Source organism: Sparus aurata, chromosome 5 (assembly GCF_900880675.1).
Source record: "Sparus aurata chromosome 5, fSpaAur1.1, whole genome shotgun sequence".
NCBI lineage: Eukaryota > Metazoa > Chordata > Actinopteri > Spariformes > Sparidae > Sparus > Sparus aurata.
The window spans coordinates 10,099,374-10,125,693 of NC_044191.1; the positions used below are offsets into that span (position 1 = coordinate 10,099,374).

At 42.2% G+C, this 26,320-nt stretch overlaps 1 protein-coding gene across 8 annotated transcripts in view; it reads left to right on the forward strand.

Annotated features, from left to right (window-relative positions):
- sorbs3 (sorbin and SH3 domain containing 3) overlaps positions 1-26,320 on the forward strand; it is a 31,010-nt gene that overhangs the window by 262 nt on the left and 4,428 nt on the right. For 3 of the 8 annotated variants that reach the window (XM_030417974.1, XM_030417979.1, XM_030417982.1), the window contains exons 1-17: positions 3,809-3,964; positions 11,791-11,863; positions 12,608-12,796; positions 12,972-13,044; positions 13,774-13,907; positions 14,114-14,177; positions 16,383-16,421; positions 16,521-16,608; positions 18,348-18,456; positions 20,868-20,921; positions 21,100-21,207; positions 21,846-21,901; positions 24,597-24,667; positions 25,283-25,344; positions 25,531-25,577; positions 25,791-25,905; positions 25,998-26,123. In XM_030417974.1, coding sequence (XP_030273834.1) covers positions 11,852-11,863; positions 12,608-12,796; positions 12,972-13,044; positions 13,774-13,907; positions 14,114-14,177; positions 16,383-16,421; positions 16,521-16,608; positions 18,348-18,456; positions 20,868-20,921; positions 21,100-21,207; positions 21,846-21,901; positions 24,597-24,667; positions 25,283-25,344; positions 25,531-25,577; positions 25,791-25,905; positions 25,998-26,123 — 1,347 coding nt within the window. In that variant the 5' untranslated portion in view covers positions 3,809-3,964; positions 11,791-11,851. Of the gene's footprint in view, positions 1-218; positions 494-3,808; positions 3,965-11,790; positions 11,864-12,607; positions 12,797-12,971; positions 13,045-13,773; positions 13,908-14,113; positions 14,178-16,382; positions 16,422-16,520; positions 16,609-18,347; positions 18,457-20,867; positions 20,922-21,099; positions 21,208-21,845; positions 21,902-24,596; positions 24,668-25,282; positions 25,345-25,530; positions 25,578-25,790; positions 25,906-25,997; positions 26,124-26,320 lie in introns of those variants that run through there. The other 5 variants (XM_030417975.1, XM_030417978.1, XM_030417976.1 and 2 more) reach the window with 5 other exon arrangements.

The following is a 26,320-nucleotide window of genomic DNA, read 5'->3' on the forward strand; positions in this document are numbered from 1 at the left end:
CACACTGCCTTTTGTTTCTGATCTGAATGTGACAGACTCAACATCTGACAGTGGACAAAGCATGCTATTATAATATGTGTGTCACTCCCATTTATTGGGATGGAGATGAAAATCGCCTCCTCCTCTTTTCCACGTACAACACTGGAGGGCGGTGCCACTGAGCCTGTGCCTGTATGAGAATCTCTATTATTTCCAGCTGTGGATGGAAACTCTTACTGAGTGCCTTCTCCCTGATGAGCTGTAGAGTGCTCGCTCGCTCACACACACACATGCATTCACACGCCTACAGACGCTCGGTCAAACATCCAGACCCTCGCTGAATCATTCACCAAAGATAAAAGACACCCTGTTGGCCTGAGAAAGAGAAAGAGAAAGAGGGAGGGAGAGGGAGAGAGGGAGAGAGGAGCAGCCGTGGTTCCCTCCTTCTTTATCATTCACTTCCTCTCCCTCCGTCTGCACTGAGGAGACCTCACTGCTCAGCCTGCACTCGCCTGTAAGTACTGTACAACTTGTGCTGCCACTTTACACCATGACTAGAGAAGGTATAGAGGTAGATATTCACAGTTCAGTTTAAGAGTTTTCTGTCACTTTAATGAGCGTGACTCGGAGTTTCCTGCTCTTATTTGAAAGGAAACACACATTTGAGCATCATGTTGTTTTCCTTCAACAACCAGTTTATCACTGGAAACCATGCAGGCAAACCAGATCTGTCATTGTTGTCATTTTTCCTCATTTTTCTTTTTCTCAGCAAGTCATTGAGCAACAGTTGTATGGAAAAGGGCGGTTATGAGGAGGACTTTGCTTCAGTAGATGCTAATCTTTGACTGTCTGTGCTTCAGAAGATGGTTATCATCCCGACTTTTGTCGCAAAAAAACTGCCTCCTGTTGTGTCTCTAGTTGCTGTTTTGGTCTAAAACATTTAATCGTGTGAATGTTTCCCTGTCAGAAAAGCCCTCAATCATTTGTTTGTTATGCTTTTTTTTTAAATAAGCATCCTCAGAGCAGAATGTCCCACGAGGATTTGTTTTTCCTCCTCTCATCCTGGGACACTCACAGCTGGGGGAAAATGCTGTTTACCGCTAAAATAAACCCAGATGCTTTTGTGTTGTTCCCGGATAAATTCCACATGTGCTCTGTCAGAGTACAACCTGTGGTATGAATGACACACACTGCGCTGAGCTCCTTGTTATGCTTTACCTGCCTGTATCTCTTCAGTTAAATCCTCTTTACCTTGTGATTTCCCTTGTTTCCTTCGAGGGGTAATCACCAGCTTGGTTACACTTTTTTTTTTTTTTTTTTTTAAGTCATCATGTCATGTAGTTGTTGATTACATAACAAATTTATTTATGCGTTTGCTGGAATGTTTGGCTGTCAGGCTTTTTTAATGAGCCTCTGTAGCGACGGACTGGCACATACCACTCAGTGTGAAAGGACAGTTAACAGGGTGGTAAAGGTCTGAGGGACTGAGGTAAAACATCATGTGTCTTTCCTCCTCCTCTGACAATGTTTCACTGTAATAAAAAAAAAAAAAAGAAAAAAAAGAAGGGAGCTGGAATTGGTGAAGCCTTGTGTTTGTTTAGCGGAGACAAAGTGAACAAGGATCCAGTGTGAGGGAGAGGTGTCAGGTCCTGGGCCAAAGCTGCAATCGCCTCTTGCGTGATTACCTCATTTTGCTGCAGAGTGACGGGGTGTCAGATGTGGTCACAGCGGGGTGAAAGTCTGCTCCAGCGGGACACAGATTATTATGAGAGTAGCCTCCGCCTGAAGCCTGAAGCTGCACTGCCCAGCATGCCCATCAGGTTCAGCGACTCAACTGTTTGGCAAAAACAAGCCTGTTAGGAGTACAGGCTCAGTAAATGGATATCCACCCCGAGTTACACTCAACCAAGCCAGACCACTAAATTATTAAAAAAAGAGCTGAGTCCTTCAATTTCATGTTGGTAGTGGCCAACACACACACACACTTCTACACACACACACACACACACACACACACACACACACACACACACTAAAGCACTTTTTAACTCTTTGTCCTGTCTTCTGTTTACTGCTACAACCAACAGTAAACATGCATGAGAAAGCCAACTACATTTGTTAGCAGGCGACTGGATCTCCCACCTTGCAAGGGCCTACCTGCTGCACCCTCAGTGCCAAAACAAGCCTGTCAGCACGATAGATTTAAGATTGCGCGTTGTTTGTCATCGCTGGCAAGAACTGCGGGCAAACAGGAAATCCTGGTTTTATTTGGGTGAGTTTTGTATGCAAGAGCAGCGGTGGGATTTAAGAATTGTGCCTCATTGCTCTTTGAATGTTTTCAGCTCTGTGGTTTGAAGAGTCATCCGACCAGAATTTGAATGTTGACCGACTTATCTGTGCTCATACTGCATCTCCTAGTTTGAATAATTTGACCATCGTCCAGTCACCACCTTAACATCCAGCAGTATTGGTGTGTCTGTGTGTCTGTGTCTTGTTTTTATATGTAAGTGGGGACTGGCAACTCACATTGTGGGAACCAACAACTGTGTGGGGACCAAAATGCCGACTGTAAATTTTAGGGTCAGGACTTGGGTTAAGGTTGATGTTTGTGTGTGTGTGTGTGTGTGTTATTAGAGTACTGAGGTACTTTACCTGAATATTTAGAGAGAGTAAATAACATGTCAACATAGTTATAATTGACTTTTACTTGTAATTTTGATCCTTAAGTATATTTTATGTGAGAAAATGACTTTGAATCCTTACGAAGCATTAAATAGCAGATACTTATACTGTTTAACTCAAGTACTTGTTGTATGGGTCCAGATTCTAATTATCAGAAAAATGTAAATTACGTGTACAAATATATTCTAATGAACTTTGTAACTTCTAATTTCTTTACATAAGGGCTACTTCTTAGTTCACCACAACTTTAGTTACTAATTGCTTTGCAGATTGCATGCTGCTTTGGAGCTGAGTAAATAGCAAGTCAATATATTTGTAATTTACTTGTTTTGATACTAAATGCTACGTACATTTATTGTCAGAAAATGTATTTTGACACTTGTAGCAAATGTATAAATTAATGTAATTTATCTGCAATCAGATTAACGAAAAACCTCCAAAAGACTGATTCTAGTGATCAGAAAAATGTTGAATATCAGATTTGGTAAATGGCCAGGCCTGTAATCAATCCTTAGTACAGATGTAAAAAATGTGTTTAAGTCTGACTTTAATACTTAAGTACGTTTATAAGTAGATACTTTAACGTAAGTACTCTTTATATTGGTTAATTTGACTTTAACAAAGTAATATTTTAACATGATACTGTTACTTTTACGCAAGTATGACGTCTGAGTACTCCCTTACAATCCTGTGTGTGTGGTCATGTGAGAAACATCAGCAGGACTTGTCCTGTAGGGTGTAGAGTAATGACTCTGAAACACTTCCAGAGCTACTGGAACAGAAAGAACCTTTGCAGGCCTTTGCACTCACACATAAAAACACACACACACACACACACACAAAAGCAGAGGGAGGCATGGGAGAGATAAAGTTAAGAGGGGGTGTCATGGTGTCACTGGGCACTGTCTGGGGAGGTGGAGGTGATGAACTATTTTCATTCCCCTTTGGTTAACCCTGCATTGTGAAATATCACCTTATCACAACAATAGGGCTGCTCCACTGAAGGAGGTGCCCTGAACTGACAAGCCAAGAGCAGGGGGCCGAAGTGGGGTTGCTATGGCGATGCCTGTCAACCGGGAAGTTGTCCGCGGAGGCAGGCAGAGCGAGGGCTGGGAAAGACAGAGAGAGAGAGAGAGAGAGAGAGAGAGAGTGAGAGAGAGAGAGAGAGAGAGGGAGGCAGGGAGACAGAGAGATTATGTGTCCTGGTTAGTGTGCGAGAAAGAGCAGGGTCGAGTGTGCAGCGTGGTTTATGTGCAGGACGACGGTAGGAGGTGTGAGTTCCCTTGTTGCTGCCTCTTTTAAGGTGAGTACACTCTTTCCCATGGGACTAAAGACACAGGGAGTGATCTTAACATTGAAACTGTAGAAACTCGCGTCTGCTCGGCTGCTCTTTAAGGTGGAGCAACCTGTCTGCCTGCTCCACAGGATTAATGCTGCAGACTTACCTACGAGTGCATTGTGTTGAAAGGTGGGATGTTTTTACACAGGTGCACCCATTTGATAGGTGCAGTTTGGATGTTGTAACAGACCTGTCGGGCTTTTGGGCAAGTGGAGGCAGGAGCAGCTGTGAGCTACAGCTGGAGAGACAGAAACATAGAGAGAGGGTTACAGTGACAGTGTTTCCTAACATGTCATCCTTCATTGCTCTGCCCAGCTGCTATGTGTGCACCGACAGCAGAGTCAGAGGAAATCAGGTGTTCTCTCAGAGAACCTTCCCCTCTTTTGCTGCAGATTCGAAGCGGTAATGACCTGAAATCAGGAAGGTGCAGTCATCACCGGTGGCTCCCCTTACTGTCAGGGTGATTTCTACAGCCGGCTCTGATTCCCTTTGTGATATTACTGAGGGTCTGAGCTGCCAGTCCTCATATCCACAGGCGACACTCAGCTTTGGAGATGCAATATGACAGGCATGAGGATTTGTGTGATGTGTCTGCAAGTTCCTGTGATCTCAGTGTGCATTTTCTCATGCTGTGCCTGACACATCGTATTACAGTTTAACGTCTACAAATCGTATATGATGTAAAGTGTGTTTGTTGTAAGAACAAATCTGATAAAACTGCACAGCAATCCAGCTCTTCCTGAAAAGAGGGGCTCTGATTTATGACCCTGCTGCTCCTCCTGGGAACACATCTCCATTGACAAGAAACACGCATGCCGGCTCCTCCTGTTGCTCAGAGTGGAGGAGCACCATACAAGGAGGTGAAATACTTCTCTCCTGATAAATGTGTGTATCCCCCAATAACTGCATATCATAAACTTCCCACTGCAGGACCTTGTATGGGCTGCATGTGCACATCTGCTAAGTTGCAGAAGGGCAGCGTGGTTGTGTGATCAACCTCACAGGACCTCTAACGTCTCTCGCATAGCTGCAGAGTGACTCACTGAATGTGTTTAGAAATAAATGCCGCTTTTATTTATTCACCAAATGTGCTTGTAATTACCTTCTCACTACTTTTTTAAAGCAGGATTCCTTCGGTTTTTACGACCGCGTTATGTAACTTCTTGGGCCGCAGTAACATCACGTACGTGCAAACTGGTGATAAGACTTTACCCTTCTGTCTGTCCTGTCAGCTAATATTCAGGAAATACACACTTCATCAGACCGTCTGAATCTGTTTGTTTCCAAGTGTATGATCATTAATCTACATGTGATAAAAAGGTTATCATAGAAGTCACACGTGAAAATGTAAATTTATTATGTTGAAATTTTCAAATTTTCAAGAATGTAGAAGAAAGTAAGAAGTCAATCACATATTAGACATTTGAAAATGTAAGTCTCACATGTTAGTCATTTCAATTCATATGTGACAAAAAGTGAATTATCAGTCAAAGTCGAAATGTCCAGTTCATTTTTTTTATTTATTTATTTATTTTTTTTCAGATTTTAGTCAACATGTGAAAATATTCAGTTTACATATGACACGGCAAAATTCCTTTGCTGGTTGTAACTCAGAGTTTTTAGGGTCAAAAGTAATGCAGGTCAGCATTTACCCAAACAAAATGACCACCTTAAGCAAATACTGAGCTCATATTCTGTCCAGTTTCCTTCATGTACGTTGCAAGGACTTAGATCCCTTCACTGGACTGTGAGCAGTAGTTTCCACGTTATGGAGTCAATGATTAACTCACCACCCTGCACACAGAAGCAGAGAACAACACTTGTGCTAATGAATGGCTATCTGTTCACAAGTGACAGTTTTATTTGTTTTATTTAAGTCTCAGGACCTCCAGTGGCTGCTCATTACCGACACATTCTCCACCGTCACTCTCTTGTATAGATGATTTATTGATGAATTGATGAATTGATGATCCCTCCGACCACAAATCTTTACTTTCCTGGCGGTGCGCTAACAGTTCTCAGAAGTTCATGGGTCATCACTGTGACGGTTATTCATTAGGGTTTGTGTGGTCACCTTGACAGCCTTGTTCTCAGCGAGAACAATGCAAGAAGCGCTGCATGCTGTGAAGAAGGAGGTCAGCGTGGGTCAGGGTCTGTTCAGAGAAACCTGGTTGCATCCTTCCATGGAAGAGGGAAATGTGATGACTAATGAGTGTTGAGGAATAATGACCTCATAACCAGTTTTGTCATCAGTTGACTTTCTGTGCATGAATGGGAACTGTAGGGTGAATGGTTTTATCTCTTCACACATTTCTAAGGTTTGCCAATAATGGGATTTTTTAAAAAACATTTTTGCATGACTATGTTGCTATTCCTGGTTGTGGAAACCTCCCATTGTGATTCACAGGAATCACAGGGGTGTGGTGAAGTTCAGTGACCTTGTAGCTGCTGAGTAGGTCTGCTCTGGCTCAGCAACTTCAGATAAAAGTCTGGTTCCTCATCCGCTCCTAATGGGTAAAAAAGGAGAACAGAACGGAATTTTATTTTTTACCAATGTAGCAAATATTTAAAGGGACAGTTCACCCCGGGATACTTTTAGAATATACAAATTTTTACTCTTACCTGATGTGCTATTTATCCATCCAGATTGTGTTGTGGATGTCTACATTCTGCAATACAATGTATCTAGATGGCAAAAAACTAGATGACCAAGTTACTCAATATAATCCACAGACCTTCTTTTGAGCAGTTTCATGTAGGGACTGTTTTCTTTCTACTAAACTACACTACTGCTTTATCATGAAGGAGGAAGTGTGCATGTACTCATGGACAACAGGCTAGCTAACTAAGCCAGCTGATGTTACAGTTCAGCCGAGGAAGTCACCAAGGATGTTTCGTGCTGTCATGCACATCGGTCTCTAATACATGGGTACATTCAGAATCAGGAGAGCCTCAAGGAACTATTCAAGAAACCTTGCTAACTTGGGGGGTTCCTGGAGGAAACTTTAACGGTTTGATTTAGGGGAGAAGTTACAAGAGGGACTTTAAATAACTCAAAAATGTTTACCATCATGATCAAATACAGCATCTGACCAATAGCTCTGCACTTTGTCCACTGGGGAAGCTAATCCGTCTCCCTCAGTACTGTGAACTAACTTTTAAACAATAAAACAGATCAAATGGTTTAAATTGACATTAACTTGGTGTGATAACTGACAACTTTACATATTAAAGTGTAAACTATTTAGCTTTACTGTTTCTAAAGTCTAAGCGAACATTAGCAGTGATCCCAATGATCTAATGATCCTGCTGAAAAGGAGAGTTTGACAGTTCTGTAGATGCACTCTTCCTTGTGCGCAGTGGTGGCTGTGGTTCAGTAGAAAGGAAATACTTCCACCATGAAACTGCTCACAACAAGGTCTGTGGATTTTTTTGGTTTTCCCCCCTTTTTTTCGGAAAGAGATATTGCTGTGATATTTTCTCAAATGTATAATTGGAACTTTGAGCAGCACATGCCATCTAGTTCCAATATAATTGGAAAAAAAGACAAACATCTTATGGCCAATATATCTAAAACTTGGCAACTCACACCAAAAGAATCATGATGGACAAATAACACATGAAGAAAAACATGTCCCTTTAATTTTATGATGATGGAGTTGTTAGACTTCTGTTCCATGGATCAGTTTCCAGAGTTTAACATCTGGCTCAGTGCTCGAGAGGCCGGATGAGTTTCCTGGGGACAGAGGCAGAGATTTCCATACTAAAATCCCCTGATTCTCATTTTCAATGTCCTCAGTTACCCTGCCATGGACTAAATGTAAAACATGAGTCAAAGGCAACATAGGACACACCTCCAACTTTGAGTAAGGAGTTTAAGGATGCTGCGTGTTTTGAAAGTCTGAAGTGGACATCATCTCATCCTCAGCTATGATAAGAATGGGCCTTTTATGGCAATGTTTTTCCTTCCATCATAAAACTGATCTAGTGGTGATAATGAACCTCTGACCTATCAGGGGTTTAAATTGTAAATACATGGGCTATAAAGTTTATGTATTTCAGAAAGATAGCATCAAGGCCTTCACACACCACCAGTTCTAAAATCCCAGTCTCCATGCAAAACTTAACGCTTCCTCTGCTGTTGAGTCTCAGTAATTATATAAGAATGCTCTGGGCGTTCAGAGCAAACCCAGAGAGAGCCAGATCTGGACAGGGATTTTCTTGCTAGATATCGACCCTGATTTTTCCTTATTAGGTAGGATTGTGTTTGGTGCTCTCAAAGGGGGAATGCGTGCGATGCTGGAGGATTTCTCTGTTGGATTATCCTCCCCAAAGAAATGAGACACAGAGACAGTGTTATGACATGAGCTTACTCATCAGGATGCTGCATCGATGAAGCGGAGCTTTTCCGTTTAGTAGCCTCTCTGTGTGGAAACAGTTCAAATGTCAACTCAATATTAATGTAGTGAAAACAAAATGTGGTCCATAACTCTAATGATATAAAGCATAATAGATTTGTAGTAGTTTATGTTTACATGAGAACAACATTTATGTCCCACAGGGAATAATGAGGGTCAGGTTCTTGTTGTTACAGCCTTGCTTACAATGCATGAATCCCTATTTAATGAACAGCATTAAATCACTAACAGCTATAGGGTGTTAAGGGAAACCCTGGCAGGTGTTTTTCTGTTAGCGGTGGAAACACGAAATGTGTTACGGCTACATGTCATTTAATCTAGAAGTATTATCTCTTTACAATACATATCATGTCTTATTTGATAGACAAAGTTAATTATGCGTAAAAATGCTATGAATAACTTGCACGTTATTGCCTTTATGTACTGTGTTGCAGAGATATCTACTGAAGTTAGCATGCTAGCCATCCCTGGCCCGTCCTCTCTTGTAATAACAGTTTGTACCTCAAGAGGAGATAGTCTGAACAGTCAGAAAGTTTCTCTCTTTTACCGTGAATGAAAATATCGTTGAGCTAAGATGAGCTTAAATGTCCTCATAACTCAACGTAACTCGACTCAAAGGAAATAAAACTCACAAAAACCATCTTGGATTGTCTTTCCACGGTCACCTCTGGTTTGGTCAAACTATATCCTCATTCACCCTGAGGTGTGAACAAAGCCGCTGTAAATCACGTCCATACTGTGTCCAACATTGTCAAACTGACCTTTTTTGGGCTGGCTATAACCGTCCTCAGTCTGCTGTCCAGCCGTGTTCACTGGACTGAGCTCAACTTAGCTGAGCCCTGTTGGCCCCCGGAGATTTCCTGTGTGATCCAAGGTCTTGGTCCAGGCAAATTCTAGGGATACTAGCTTCATGGCTTGGGGCAAACAGAGCTAATTAGCTGACGGTAACTAACCACAGCCTTGTCTCGCATAGCAAGACCTAACTCCACAGCACTGTGTCAGCACCAATTCTCATTGATATGAGACAGAAAAACCCTTAGAGTAAATAACCAGTTGTAGCGGGTTGATGTAGTTTCATGTAGCGTTTTTGGTTTTTGAAAACAGTAGCAGATTGGAAGGAGTGAACAGGCGCCCGGTGACATAGTTTATACCGACAGCCTACATTCAGTAATTCATTGTAGCTACAGCCAAGCAGGGCAGTTGTTGGTTACTCTATATTTCTGGAGCTGCCTTTGAATCCTAGCCATTAAAGCCTGCTGATTAAATATCTATCGAATATGCTATGAACCTTAGGAGTTTGAAAAAAGTTGATATTTTTCAGGGAGGAAAAAGTGCAATCATATTGCACTATGGGAAATGTAGGATCCCAATGTGTTCCCAAAGTGATGATAACACAGTCTCTGCTGCTTTGATTCAAACCTTTCTGTTTTTATTAGACCTGTGCCTTGTGAGTCCCTCAACATTATGGAAGTATGCCTAATCAGTGGTGGCCCCTTAGAATTTGTTCTAATATTTTATGTAACCACACACACGATGAAATGCATGGGTATAGAAACACAAAGCAGAGATGCTGAACTGCAGCAGCTGCTGTTGATACATGAATGGCAGCAGTGTGGAGGTGAAAAAGAAGCTCCTTTGTTTCTTCTTCAGAATTTCTGTATCATACAAGCCTTTGTGGAAATGGTTCTTGTTGAAAATGCCAATAAATGACTCATGTAGTTATTTGTTCATCACTGTGATGTGCCCTTTAAAGTGAATGGCAGTCTGCTTAGGAAAGGTCTGGTGTAAATGAGTACCAGCATGTCGAACACATTGTAAATTGGATTACGTTAAGCCATTATTTGTACATGTGGCTTGTTTGCAGTGTTTCCTGTTGTTAGACGGATAATGAGCTAGCTGTGATTGCTTTGGGCGGTGATAGGTCATCTGTTATGCCTGAGCAGTAATGGTATTGTTGCAGACACAATCCTCCGGTTCCCATTTTTTTCCCATTACGTAACGCGGTTTACTGGGAGATGATGACTCAGATGGAGTGACATCGTCTGGAGACTGGAGCATTGATTCTATCTCTGCTGTAGCCTCCTAACCTTGTGCACAGAGACACAGAGTGCGTTTAGTTTTTCTTGGTCTTGACCACAATGATTATAGACTCTAATGCTCAGCTGCAAATTCCACATGGAAAACTCATCAGTACACATTGAATTGGGCAGCTCTCAGCCTGTAGTAGCCTGGCCCACATTGGTCACTTTCTTGCCAAGCTACAAAGCCATAGTTTGCACCACAACAGACAAAATAGCCCAATCCTTATATCAACCCTATTGTTTCCTTCTACAACTGATGGTTTTTCACAACATGAGACCAAGATCTGTTTTCACTGCAGTCCATGTGCTATGGACTGGTGTGGAGGCTCAGTTTTCTATACCAACACTGTTATTATGGGCCATTTAGCCCCTGTAGATGAGAAGTGCCTGCCTCATGCAGGATCGGAAATGGCCTCCCCCTCATTTTCCCCCTGTCTTTGATGTCCAAACAGCAGCGGGCCTAATCTGTTTTTCGGAGGTGCAATTGATTAGGAGCTGGTCTCTGCTTTCAGTAGCCAGCCTTTCCATCATCCAGCCCCCCAAGTCCAGCTTGTTACGGCATTATATGACTGGGAAAAATGAGGCGGGCATGTGAGTCACTTATATTGTTTTGGGTGGGTTTTTCCCTTAGTAACATGGAAAAGTAGTGACGGTAACTTTCCCTCTTCAGGATACAACAGGGATGGGATAATGGAACAGATGTCAAAGCTGCCTGGGTGTAAAATGTGATTTATGACAGAGAGGCTTTGACAACAAATGACTCAAAGGGTTAAAAAGGGCACACTGCAAGATTGATAGTAGAAGAGATACAAACTGAAGATTACGTTCACAAACATTGATGAGACATGCAAAATAAAAAAAAAGGAGATATTTTTGTAACTTTTACGCCCTGAAAGTATTTTCTCATTCAGTTTGGACTTTTGAACAAAGTCCTGATAAAGCCAGTTTTCTCCTTAAGTTAGTTTTATTTTAATAGCAAAGACGAGCTATGACTATAATTTCGTCGTGTAATCTTGTGTTGTATATTCTTGAGGTAGAGCAATACAACATGTATGACAAGCGCTCCTTCATATCTGACTCTACAATTGATGAGGAAAACGATAGAAATGAGGCGAGACACAAAAAAATGCCTGAAACACAAATAAAAAAAATTATCATCTAGGTCTTTCTTGCCCTATCATGAAGGTGCTGAACAGCTTAGTTTATGTTCATGATCTTGCGACTCTGGATAATATTATAATGGAAGTGAAAGTGTAATTTCAACTAAAAATGCATTTTTGTGTCTTTGCAGATACTTTTGATGCTGGGCGCAAGAATTTGATATCTGTCATACAAGGACAAAAACAGATCCCATGCAGTCTCAGGTAAAGTCATTTTCTAATCATGCTGAATAAGAACATTTAATCCAGGAAAAAAAAAAAAAAAACCTGTCCAGGAAACACTCTTGAGTGTCTCACAAGTCAGTCCAGTCCAGTGTCACAACAACATGCCTTTGGTGCAGATAACAGTTCTATCGTTACCACGAGGCACAGGGGCTTTCCCATGACCCCCAGCAGCCACACAGAGAGGACCAAAGCACCTGACTCACATACATAGTGCTCCAATAGAAGAGCTAAACTGGTCGCCATGGGTGGGGGGGAGTAAAGAGATCACTATGGAGACCACAAGACCGGTGCTGGCCCTGCTGGACTTTGAGGTTGACATCGACGGCCCCTTCCCAACCTCTCTGGCCCCGGCTCCTCCCCCCTGGCTGGAGAATAGAAAGGCCGGGTGAATAGGGAGTTAATGGGCTCATAATGGTCCTCTCCTGTTTCAGTGCCCCCACTCTGCACCTTGAATGAGGCCTTTCTGCAGTCGTGGCAAGAGAGATGATGAAGTGGGTGGAACACCACTTCCCACTGGTCCTGCTTTAAATAAATTAGGGGCCTTTTCATCACAGGCTCCCCCACAGAGGCCAGTTATTCTCTGGAGAATAGCTCTGCCACTAACAAGTTCACATGACCTCCCATAGAGAGCGGTGTTTGCCCAGAGCCAACAGGAGGACATGACAGGAGCAAAGTTCACACATTGTTATGTTCATCCATATTTCTCATTTCCTCTATGTATAGCAACGTGCGAACGTGGTCGGGGATCAGAATGGCTCCCGGATCGTCTTCTCTGGGGACTCTGATGGTTCCTCAGCTCAGCAGATCCTCACGTCTCCAGAGCTGACCCATGAGGTTGTCATCTCCCCTGGTCTTCCCACACCTCCTCTGAGTCCTTTTCGCTCCACAAGGCAGCCATATGGAGAGTTCAAGGTATGCACAGTGATGTCCTGGAGGCCTTGTTAATAACAGTGAGGAATTCAGTAAACAAGTGCTCCTCCCTGTGGAAAAATGATGCATCACAGGCTATACATTCAGCCAGGGTCATGTTTTGAAACCATCAGTGTTCCAGATGTCAGTTACTGACAATAATTTTGCCTCTCTCAAGGTGACAGAAGTGAATGGAGGTGGACCAACAGCCCTCAGCTTTGGATCTTATTATGGCCCCTCACAAACGCATGGTAAGTTCATTCTCTTTAGAACTGCAGCATCAGTTGCATTGAAAGTGCTGAGTGTTGAAATAGTTAAAATAACCATTGAGCTCTAAGTGATTAATAGAGTTGGAAGTATCAGTTGAAGTGGATGTCCAGAAAAGAAATCCATACGGAATGCACAGTAAAGGATTTTTGCAGATATAGAATATTTGGCTACTAATTTGGGCCAATTGCAGATGATGATACTGATACCGAAGTATAACACCATCTTATCGGCTGTTCATAACGGCATAAATGTTCATAAATATTTCATTTTATAGCCTTTATTGAACAATGCTGCTCACTGGTAATATCGTTCACCTGAAGAAGATGGTATCAGTTGAAGTGTAGGCACGGAAAGCAGTGCCAGTAAGTTGTGTATGATAAGAATGAACAATAAGAAGAGCTAAACAAGTGTTCTGAAAGGACTGGAAGTGTGAGTGGAAGTGTTAGTGTTGACAGCAGTTTAAAAGAAAAGAGATGAATGGGGCCAAAATATCAGATGACATGTAACCAATCAAACAAGTTTCAACTGTAGAGATGAAAGCAGTTGAAGCGTAAACCGTAAATTCACTTGAAAATTCAGTTGAAACATCACACAGTAGTTTGGACTTCTCTACAGTGTGAGGCGTTCAAAGGCTGTATGCTTCACCTAAAATTTATAATTAATCGAAATGAAATAATGACTGAAATATTATTGTGTCGGCTGTAACTCAGGCGGGCTGTCCAATGGCGTCCAGAGCTCCACCACTTTACCACGCAGCTGGACCCCGACCAGGGAGGAGAGGCTCATCAAGTTCTCAGGAATCGGTCCAGTTGATGAAACGGGCATGCCCATCGCCTCCAGATCGGTAAGACCGAGACACTGAATGTACTTTTCAAAATTGCGCACACCTTACAAAAATATCACAAGGAAATGTATGTTTTCATACATTACTACTAGATGAGAATTTCCACGTCTGCACACTCAACTGACATTTTTATGTGCCGTACTTCTCGTAGTCTCATTCCCTAGAGTTGTTTATCTTTTGCACCCTCCCTTCTTCTCTTATACCAGAGTGTGAACAAGCCCAGAGACTGGTACAAGAGCATGTTCAGACAGATTCACAAGAAGCCAGAGGGTATGTACTGTACACTCCTCCTCCTCCTCTTCTTCTCACACACACACACCGGAGAGAATTCCTCTCTGTCAATGTCAGGTACTCCAATGCCGATCCAGCAAACAGATTACTGCTGAGGCAAAATAAGACATGATGAAAGAGCCCCGAAGTCTTATGTCATTTCTGCTTGTTAGCTCTGACAACAATCCAGCTTCTTATCTCAGCCCCTCCTCAACCTAGCTGTTCATTTGTCTCTATTACACGTTGCGTAATAGAATCACATTCCCTGTTATTTGTGTGGGTAATGGCACCGTCGCAGCACTGTGGTGGTTTTACTGGATTGCTTTGGATCAGTTTTGTTTTGGACGACTATTCTCAACTCTCTGAAGGGGATTTTTCTATTCTTAAACAGTCCTGGAGGAGCACTGTCAGAACTAAGATAACCTTCTGAGATGCTACTGATGATCTCTGCTGGTGCAACGACAGGATCTCTACACTTCCGAAGGGACATTCATTTAACAGTTGAATTTACCTTGCTGATTAAGTTTAAATGTTCACATGATTGGCCTACAAAATATGACGACTTTATATATTTCAAATGTTCAAACTCTATCTAAAGTAGTTAAAGTTAGTCCTACCTTGTCCAACTTCGACACTAAACGACTGCTCATACATTACTACTTGTTCCTGACCAATGCAGGATTTTTTGGGGCCAATGTTGATACCGCTATTAATCAGAATCAGAAATACTTTATTGATCCCTGAGGGGAAATTGCTTGCTAAAGATGGTCCAATTGGCAATCCTTAGAAAATATGCAGAAAAATAAACATTGCATAAAAATATAAGAAATGTACACACTCTGCTAGAAATATATATTTATTGTGCAATAAATAATGCTACAGTTCAAATATGGGTTATTGCACATTATTTGTCGTAATTATTGCACATTATTTGGTTTGTCAACTAAATACAAAATACAAAGGAGAGAAACAAAGCGTCCAGAGTTTTGCTACTGACTCAGAGTGTCTGACACTCAGAGCGAGGGGTTGAACAGTTTGATGGCCACAGGCAGGAATTATTTCCTGTGGCGCTCTGTGGTGATTCTTGGTGGGATCAGTCTAGCACTGAATGTACTCCTGTGGCTGACCACCACGTCATGGAGTGGATGGGAGCCACTGTCCAAGATGACATGCAACTTGGACAGCATCTTTCTCTCTGACACCACCGTCAGAGAGTCCAGCTCCACCCCCGCAACGTCACTGGCCTTGCGGATCAATCTGTTCAGGCTTTTGCTGCTGCTACCCTACCCTATAAGGGAATAAGAAAAATCTGATATCTATGCGCTGGCTGATATTCCTGTATACATAGAATATATACAGAAACACACACTTCTTACAACAATCCTGCAAATATGGTTATCAAACAGTTCAACAAAAACACTAAAGTGTCCAATATTCCACTGAAACAATAAACTGCATTGGGAATTTAATGATTTGAAATGACCCTGTACCTATTTTTCAGCTTTGTTGTATCTAACAAAAATGGTCGTCATATCTGCACATATCCAACACATCAGCAACAGGCTAATATCGGCCGGTAATACTGATCATCTGATGTATCAGTCAGGCTCCAATTAACACATTCGTAAAATTAATCAAATTATGTAAGATAATACAACACTTTCAATCAATCAATCAACCTTTAATTATACACAAAGTAAAGACAGTCACACAACTGGCCAATAAAAAGCCAATGCCGCAAAAAATGCATTAGATGTGAAAATACTCATTGTACAGAATGCCATGCAGCCATGTATTCTGTACAAAGTGTATTTTCTTTATACTTTAGGTGCATTTGTACATTTTTATTTGTAATAATCAGAAGGTCTACATGTTGACGTGTCCTTGTGCAAGATGCTGAACCTCAAATAGCTCATGATGGTTGTTGGTTATTGTTGGCACCTTGCATGGTAACCTCTGCCGCCAGTGCATGAGTGCATGAGTGTGTGAGTGTGTGTGTGTGTGTGTGTGTGTGTGAAGAGGTAAAGTGCTTTTGAGTGGTCGGCAAGACTACAACAGTGCAAAAAAAATGCAGTCCAATAAGGTCTCACTGTAAGACAGATCCAGAAGAAATGTTAAAGTGTCATATTTAGTTTGATGTGTTGATATAAAGTACTGCAGTATTTGAAGGGTAAATAAATCCTTTCTTTCGTCCTTGTTTGTCAGAACCTGAGCTGGAGGATTCAGAGCGGTGGTCAGCCGAACGTAAGTGAAACCACCGGAGTCCACGTTGCTGTCCTGTGCAGTTACATCAATTTTTTTTTTTTTCCTAATACTGATCTGCTCTGATCCACTGATCTGCAGGGCTCCAGTTATCTGCCAACAGCGAAGAAAGTAATGAAGCGGACAAGAATCTCTTCAGGCTAACACCTTATGGAGCTCTGCCAGACTGGTGAGTTTGTACTGGTTTGATGTAACTGAGCATAGCACGCAACACACAATCTCAAGCAGGCGCACTTCCAGTCGATCACGTCACGTGTAAACAGACGGACTATCAATCACTCACTTTCACACCACTGGGCAATTTAATAAAATCTTGAGTCGACCTCAGCTGCATCTTTTCCACTGAGGTAACATAATTAACCTCTGGGCCTTCACATGCACACAGCAAGGCCCAGAGGCAGGTGTCAGACTTGATCCTGTGGAAGATATGCTTACTGACTTTCTTGCCAAAAGATTGATATTGATATCGCTCCTGCCTTTGTGCTGTATAAGTGTGAAAATATGTAACTACATATAACTATAACTATAACTATATATGGAATCGACTAGCCTGGCTTCTTCTCGAGTACATGGCAACCTCATGATGACAAAAATAATTACATAAGTGAGATATTATGTGTTCATTTGTGAACTTTAGAGGATCCGCTTGTTTTTTTGTTACCTTTGCACAGTGCCAGACTATCTGATTCTACCTGTCTTCAGTGTTTGTGCTAAGATAACTATCTCCTGACTAACTTCATATTCAGCAGACAGATGTAAGATCTGTGTCTATCTTTTCCTCCAACTCTTGGCAAGCGAATAAGCATTTTGCGCTAGGTTACCAACCTGTGACCAATCGAGAGCAGCAGGGATTTTGTGTTTCTATAGGCTTACCCTGACATTAGCATGGCCCTGGGTCCCTGAACCAGATCTTTTCAATTGGATTATTGCAGAAAATAAGCTCTGTTGCAAACACAGGTTCATGATACTTGCGTGTTCTCTTAATCTCGATCACCACTTTTATGATTTCTGACGCATGAATGCAATCGGCAGATGTTGAAAGCGAAACCTGTGGCTTAAAACGAACTACATCCCGGTAGCAAGACTATAAACGCGACCACCACTAAGCCTTCTTCTACACTTTATTACGCACACTTGACTATACATTGATCAATCTACAAGTTGGAAAGCTGGAGTCTGAAGCATCCAAAGTCTGCCTGTAGAGAAGTGAGTAGATGATGTAAAGTAGTGCAGCAGAGCAGTGAGTAGATGAGTCTCCATGTTCAGTGTAATGACCTCTGTAGTCTCATTTAGCCACTTTTGCCTTTTCGACTACCTTTTTAAAGAATCATAAACACTTTAAAATTCACAAGTTGGGTTATTACCGATATTTTTTTTTTCTTATGTCGTAGAACAAAACCTGAAAAACTCTAAAGCTTGTGTTAACCAAGGAACTTATTCAAGACAACCTGACTTCGAGACGTGGGAGCAGGGATTTCAAAAATGCTAATTTTTTTCCATTTTAGGGCTAATTTCTGCACCACTTTATTTGGTTTTAATTTCCGTGCAAATGTTTAGAGATACAGAGATTGTCCCACAAGTTTTGACGGATTCAAAGTTCCCTCTCCATGCATCACAATGTTTAAATGTGTTTGTCATGGGAGACTCAATAGTATGCTGATGTTTAAGTAAGTACTGGTTTTCTCAACTACGCCGACATGAATTTATCCCCGACATCAGATAAACACACAGCTGACGTCTCATGTGAATTCCAACCAAATCTCAGGCCAAGAGCAGTGGAGGGAAACGTGTGGGACGGACAAGTTTGGATTTGTTGCTACAGGCACTCACAATGAAGCCATGATTAAGTTGCTGTCCATGGTGTGTGTGTGTGTGTGTGTGTGTGTGTGTTGCGGTGTTATGTTTCAGGAGTGAGGATGTAGATAAGCTGTCAGACCCGGGAAAGCAGCACCCTCAGCCGAAGAGCATATTCGACTTTGAGCCTGGAAAGAGCGCCGCCTCAGAGAGCCGCAGCCAGGTACGACCTCACATGCAGTCATGGCGCAAAAATAGGATGTGATATCACTCTGATTGCATCACAGAGGTGTTTCTGTAGAGATCTTTAACCTGTAGATTCCACCAGCATTGTTGTTGGCTGTAGTCACTGCAGTTCTTTGGGTAGACGTGCACTGTTTTCCCTGTGCGGGGCTCAGGAACAGGTTTGAGGAAGGGCGCCTTTTCTTTAAGGATTATAGACTTAATCCTCGTATTTCATCTTCTCACGCGAGGTAACTTGTTAGTGTGGTCAGTCCAGAGTGTACCTGCTGCTAACCGCCAGATGTGCTCCCTTCTTTTTATTCAGAGGATCCAATAGGCCTCCAGCTTCCATTCATTTAGCTTTTTTCGGACAAGAAGGGACACAATCTGAGTATTTATTTTGGTGTTCCTCTCAGGTATTGTGCTGAACGTCTTTGACACGTTGACTCATATTTATTATCCTCTGGGGGTGTCATTTGTTGTCTAGTGTAATCTGCACTGTCCAGCAGCCTTTGTACTTGAACATGCAGGCGTTTGTGTGTGTCTTTGAGATTAGACCCCAGAGCTCTTGCAACAATGTCCCAGATCTGGTGCATATTGTGCCCTTGTGTCTGCACTCGTAAAGAAAAGGAATCTTTGTTTCCACTCCCCCACGAGAGCTGAGGTGTCTTGTGATCCGTATTAAATGGTGTTAACCTCTTGTGGTGCATAATGGCTCACAGCATGGAGACTTATTTGATTTCCTCTTTATGACAGCGGCCTATGTTCTATCCCCTGGACAGCGGTTGGAAAAACCAGCGCGCAGACCATATCAGGTGTTGTGCTGCCTCACAGTGACATTACAGTCTGTGATTGTAGTGAGGATGACTCCCAACCGAGGGGAAGGCCTTGGCGTTCAGAGAGACACATTCAGCCAAGGTTTTAGAAGAAAAAAACCTGAAAATGGAGCAGACGGTTTGTAGTTCTCGCCAGCAGAGCCTTTTAAAGTAATGCTTGATATAATCAGCTGCTCACTTAGAGTTAAGTCGTTGTAAAGGAAGGTGAAAGTTTTACTGGCTGCTCATTTAATCAAGTTCTGTGTAATACGAACAAAAGAAATATGTGGGTGTTTCATTATACGTCTGCTGGCATCTTGACATCCAGCTTGTATCCAAATGTGGTTTGACAACCTGTTATTAGCATATTGGCTTGTCTCCATTTTGAAAACTCTGTTCAGTTGCTTCTTCTCTTTTTTACCTTGTAATTGTAGGATAACTAAGGTTTTTAAGACCCGCAACTTTGAATTGCTTCAATATCTGTACTTGCAAGTACCTGTCCATCCAACGCAGTTGGTAAAATCCAGTTCATATAAGATATATATTGTCTTATATTTACGTATGTATTTGTATTTGTTTCCACGAAAAGATGCATGCCCGAACACTCCAACAAGCTTTTTGCAGGAGACTGTTGTTCCACATCCCTCTTAACTCCTGAACACACCTTCAAAAAACTGTTAAAGCATGCAATATTTCTGAAAGAAGTTTTGTTGAAAACATTCCAAAACTCCAATAAAAAAGAAAATATTTTTTCACCTATTTTGTCTACTAAAGAGGAAAAATAAAAGCGTACATCTACCAAATTCAAGTTCCTCTCTTTTACTGAACTAAGACAGACTTAAATGCTAATTGCTAACTTATTTCTAGACACTGCTTTACCTCATTGGTGCCGACAACCTCTCCCTTGCGTCTCTAACACTTCCTGACGCTCCTGTCCTGGTTGAGTTACCTTGGCACAGTATTACCTCTCGTCAAACTAGCCTCTGTCTGTCTTAGCTAATGTTGTTTTAGCCCCAATCCAGATCTGGTCTTAGGGCCAATAGCTACGCGGCCAACTGAAGTGACTAGTTAACATCAGCTGCTCCCAGTTGTTTGTGGAGACAGGTGGTGTTTGACAGGTGGCTAATTCTTACATATTGCACCTTTAAATTGTATTTATTTTCATTTATTTTTATTTGATTGGGTCAAAGCCTGTTGATGAACAGCAGTATAAAAATACACAACATAGATTATACTGCATACATACCCTGGACATGAATGTCTTATACGTCCCTATAACCCCGACTGTATATGACAGCTTCATTATTTCCCCAGACACACAGAAACCAACCAGAATACCTATATAATGTTTTTTTTTCTGGCCTCAAGATTTCTGTGTGTCAAATACTTTGAGACAGTTCAATGAAAACAACTTTATTTGGGAAGATGCGCTATGTGAGCACAGACAAACCAAACATAATTGTGGTTGTAAAACACATTTCTCATAAGTTACATTCAACCACTTGTTATGGAATGAACGTAGGTTTTTTTGTAGCCCCTGCATGCCTAGAGACTTCTGTTCAATGATGTTTCTCTCTCTTTCTCTCTTTTTCTTTAGGCTCATTTAGCTCCGAGGAAACAGCCGGAGAAGCCAAAGTCCCCGTCTATTGAGGTGAGCTGCTCTGACAGAATTTAGATTTCTGCCATTTCTGCAATCCACTCCTTCCAGGTTTCATCTTATCAGTCATAAAAAAGGGTCACAATTAGCCCCAAAAGTCACATTCTTTCAGCAGACTGTATTAGTGTTTTAATTTTGCCCTTCCAACTCCATCACTGGTCGGCTTGATCAGGCCAGTCTGGTCTCTGAGCTGAGTCGTTTTGAGGCTGAGCTGGACTCGGAGATCCAGGGCCTGGAGAGGAGACTTTCCCAGAAGAAGCAGCATCGAGGCCGGGGTGAGGTACTGAGCCCCCCTCCTGACTCTCTCTGTTGAAGCATCCCTCCTCCCCCACAATCTAGCAGAATCCTCACCCTCACCCCCACCCTTACTCCCCCCTCCTCTGAGTGAAGGCAGCCAGACCCTCCCTGCTTGCTAGCTTTGACCGCGTCTGTTGTTTTTCCTCTGTGACCTGGATGAGAGCTCCTGAGTCGCCTGCCTGCCCTGCACTTGGATTGATCTGCTCTGTCAATCACCTGCCTGCAAGTCCCTCAAATTTGGCTGCAAAAAAAAAATTGCAATCAAGTTTTCTTTAAATCACGTTTTTTGATCATGTTGTTTAGAGCTTCCCTCTGCAGTCCCACAGTGCTTGTCTTTAGAGAGACACTTGGATGTAAGCCTGCCAAAAACTGTCACTGACTGTGTTGCTGCTCCTGATTCCTGTGTGATTTAATCTGCTTCTGATCTGGCTGAAATCACAGACAGCTCAGACACATCATGAGCGGTGTTGTTTTTCTAGACTGAGGAGGATAGGACCCAGGGGATTTCTTGCTCCTCTGGGAGTGGTCAGCACCTCTACTTTGTCTGAGTTGTTGTGAGATTTCCTCGGAGCTGAGAGGCTGCAGGGAACAAACTGTGTTTAATGTTCACTCTGCTTTCAGGAGGCCAGAGGCCGGGATCCAGTGACCGCTCCACAGACCGGGACCACACACTACAGGTCAGTGACAACATTACTGATATACATGAGAAGGTTATATTTACATCTTTACAGACCTTTTAACCACATTTTAATCAATTATCAGCATTTCTCCACAAGAGATCTCACTGACAGACTAACTTGAAGTGTTTTTTCAGCCTGATACTGAAGGTAAATCTATGTTACATTACATGTCAAAGTAGTTTCAAGGCTTCCAGTGCTGACCAGTGTTGTAAAAAGTACCCAGACGTAATATTTGAGTAAAAGTAACAATATTGTGTTAAATATTACTTTGGTAAAAGTGAAACCCACACATATGAATGATACTTGAGTAAAGAGTCTAAAATGATCCGACCTTAAGCATCAAAAGTACATGTAAAAGTAAACTATACATATATTTACATGTTATTTACATTATTGACGGTCAGAATAAGTGTTCTTTTATCCGATTGCAGATTAATTGACTTTAAAAAAATGTGGTACTTTGGCTCTTCCGCAGCATACAACCTGCAAAGTAACTGCTCACTAAAGTAATCAAATTAATCTTGTGGATTAGCTCCAAATTTTAGTGGAGTGGATGTTTAGAGCAGCAGAAAATGAAAATACTCACTTGAAGTACGGCTACTTCAAAACTGTGCATGGGTAGAGTATTTGAGTAAAATGTAGTTACTTTTAAAAAATATTACATTGACAAAAGTGACACAAATATTACTTGAATAAAAGTCTTAAAAATGTCATCGGTAAATGTACTTAAGTATCAAAATTACTAGTAAAAGTAAAAAGTACATATATTGAGTATATTTTCCAGATTAATGGCGTCCGTGTTGTGTTAATCCGATTGCTGATAAATAAACATACTCTTTAAATGTGCTCCTTTGGATCTGATGCGGTGTGTAGTAATTAGTAGGGGAGTAAAAAGGTCAATGTTGACCTGCAGCGGAGTGGAAGCTGAGGTAGCACAAAATGGAAATACTCAAGTAAAGCACCTCAACATTTAAATACAGGACCTGAGTCAATGTACTTAGTTACATTCCTTCACTGTTTCCCTGGCACTTCTTTAAATCTTTTTACAGAGCTGTGACAGTGTGTGCCATGCAAACATTGAGAGCAGATAACTAAATGTAAATACAGTTATTGAAAGTGATGTATAGTGATGTTATTTCTATTGTGTATTCACGCAGGTTAGGTTAATGGAGATGTCTGGGTCAATCCATGCAACAGACCTCCTTAATCCTCTTTGATATTGCTTCATCAAGTGGGAGTAACTGCCCCGCTGCTTCCTGCTGTTTCAAGCAAGCGGGCACTGTGATTGGACGGCGCAATCATTAATTCTTCGCGGGGTACCTGCTCTGTTAGTCGATCAGATGACTCTCTGTGCTGGATTTTTTTTAGGAAGCTGTTGAACTTTAACAAGCCGCACAAGTACAGTATTTGTTACTTCAAACAGCAGGCAGCATTCCACATTTCTCGCCATGTGTGTCATGCTTTCTGGGAGGATTCTCGCTGTTGTTTGCTAAGTTGAGTTCATGGGGTTTGACCTTCTCTGGCTTAGTGGGATAAGGGGGCTTTTATTTTTAAAGAACCTGCTGCCAAGGACGTGTGAAACCAAACCATACGGCTTCGAGAAATTGCATGTCTTTAACGGTTTTCGAGTTGTTTCGCTGTGTCCATCCAGCTGCAAATGCTGGAATACAAAACAACAGTGTCAGTGTGGAAATATGCAGATGAGTCCAGAGGAAACCAGGCAGGAAGCGTTGGGTTTTTGGATTAATTCTGAGTCCAGAAAATGACCAGACTCATGGATTTGATCGTGAATAGAGTGTCAGGGCTGTAAAGTTCACCCCAAAATCAAAAACACGTAGTTTCCCTCTGACCTATAGTGCTATGTACCCATGGAAATAAGATCAGCGTAATGTCATTAGCGTAATGTCAAGAAGTCGTGGAATTAAAGGCGGGACTACTGATGAGGCGTTTCAGGAGCAGCGTTTTCTGTGGGAGAGAGGAGTTGGTGTAGACTTTGGGCTTTTTTTTAACCTTTAAGAGCTTTTTCATGCACAAGAACCTATATCACGACAAATGAAGGAGCATAATAGGTTTCCTTTCATGTCGTCCTTCTCAGGTGAGCTGTAACTTTGACTAGTTCAATCATGATGCACACTTCCTTCTGCGCTGTGGTATGGTTGTTTGGTGCAGTTCAGCAGAATGAAAGTGCTCACAACAAAGTCTGGGGATTATTTGAAATGTACATATGCCGAGTGCCATCGAGTTCCAGTATATTCAAACTGAAGGCAGACATTTCTGTGACTGATATCTCCGAAACTTGGCGACTCGCACCAAAACAATCTAGATGGATAAATAGCACCACAGGTACGAGGGAAAATGGTGTATTTCAAATTTGAGGGTGGACTGTCCCTTTAAGCTCCAAACTTCATGACTCACACAGTATCATCTGCACGCCCTTCTAGCTAGTCTAATCATTTGTGTCATCTCCGTCCAGTGTATGAAAAAACCAGCAGCTGCAACCAGATGTGTTGTACACTTAGTGTGCAGGAAATCCTCCCACACACTGTTTCGTGGACTGTGTGTGTGTGTGTGTGTGTGTGTGTGTGTGTTTCACTGGCCTTCATTGTCATCAGAAATCCCCTCCCCCGATCAGGAGACACAGTGACAGAATGATAAACACAAAAATATTTGATTTTCTTCACTTTGCTCTCAGCAGTCCACCAGCAGCAAGGCAGCCGGTCCATCGCCCTGCTGGAACATCATCGACCTCTGCTCCCACATATGGTAAACGACATACACAAGTGTTTCCTTCCCTTTTAGGCTCTGCAGCGCACATGCACTTTGGGATTTTCCCATGACACTTTTGATAAGTACCGCAGCAGTTTATATTTCCAGCAGCGCTGTCCGCAAGCTGATCGTTTTCTGCTCTTCTTCTTCTACTTTAAACCGACCATAAGTCATGCCCTCTAAGCGGGAGGGCGGCTCTTTCAATCAGGCTGCATGTATTTGATGAAAGCGTTTGGTAATCTAATATATTTCGGAGGTCTCATGATTCTCCCGCTTTGCCACGGCTGTTTCGGCTCTGAAGTTTGGCATTTCAGACGAGGCTGGTGTGAGCATGAAAAGCTTCTGCAGTTCTTTCCTACAGAATCAGAAGGGTCCTGTAGATGGGTGGGGAGGAAGCCCGCAGAAATAGGAAGTGGAACTCGGAAGACCTGATTAAAGATTAGCTTTATTCAATTGTTCTTCCTGGATATGAGTACAGAGTCCTTCTTGAGCTTGTGGTTGTGGAAGCCGTGATTGCTTTTTTGTCGTTGCAACACCTCCCAAAACAACATTTGATGAAGGAAGGAGTTTCAGACTCCACTCATGCTGCCGTGACTTCACTTTGTTCCGCAGTAGAGCGTCTTTCCCCTGCAAATGAGGCCATGGAGCACCCACCTAAGAAAGAGGAGAAAAAGGTACATTTCTGTGACTTTTTTTGCCGGCTATCATGCAGGGAAATGTTTCATACATCCATTTTGTTGTGTGGTGTTTAAGTTGTGTTGTTTTGTTTTTGTTATCTGGGATCATTCTGAATTGTTCACATAATAACTGCATCCGCGCGCATCGTCCCAAAACACTGAAGGATTTGTTTGTTTTTCCAGATGAAAGCAGCGCGTGCCAAGTTCAGCTTCCAGGCTCAGTCACCCAAGTGAGTTACAGCGTGAGCTGATGTGATAAATGTGCCATTTCCTTCCTTGCAGGGTCATTTAAGTTTTCTAAAAGAAATCATTACATTATAGCATTATCAGACATTATCATCAAATCCAAAACCCACATTCTCTTCATTTCACACACTCATTTAGAAGTCTGAACTGATTTTTCTTTAGCGTGTCTCATGATCTTTACGCCTTTCTGTCTTCAGGGAGCTCACGCTGCAGAAAGGCGACATCGTCTACATCCACAGGCAGGTAGATGCCAACTGGTTTGAAGGGGAACATCACGGCAGAGCTGGCATTTTCCCCACAACTTACGTGGAGGTAAATATCTTCATATCATTTCTCGGCACTGTTCGACTGTGCTGGTTATCTGATTCCTTCTGACACAAACCTGTTATCGCTGTCCTTCATAGATTCTGCCTCCTTCAGTGAAGCCGACTCCTATAAAGCCTCCCACCCTGCAGGTGTTGGACTACGGGGAAGCCGTGGCTCTGTTCAACTTCAACGCTGACCTACCTGTTGAGCTTTCTTTCCGTAAGGTGAGTGTCGAAGTGGAGCGGCTCTCGCTCTACACTGAGCCACTGTAGCTGTTTGTATCGGCGCACACAAGTTAGTTTCTGGCTGCAAATATTATAAGCACCTTAATACAGAGGTATTCTTTCTGAGAGAGATGAAAAGTTTGATATCACTGGCATGTTTGTATACTAAATGAGAAGCTAAAAACAGCTGCTGAGAT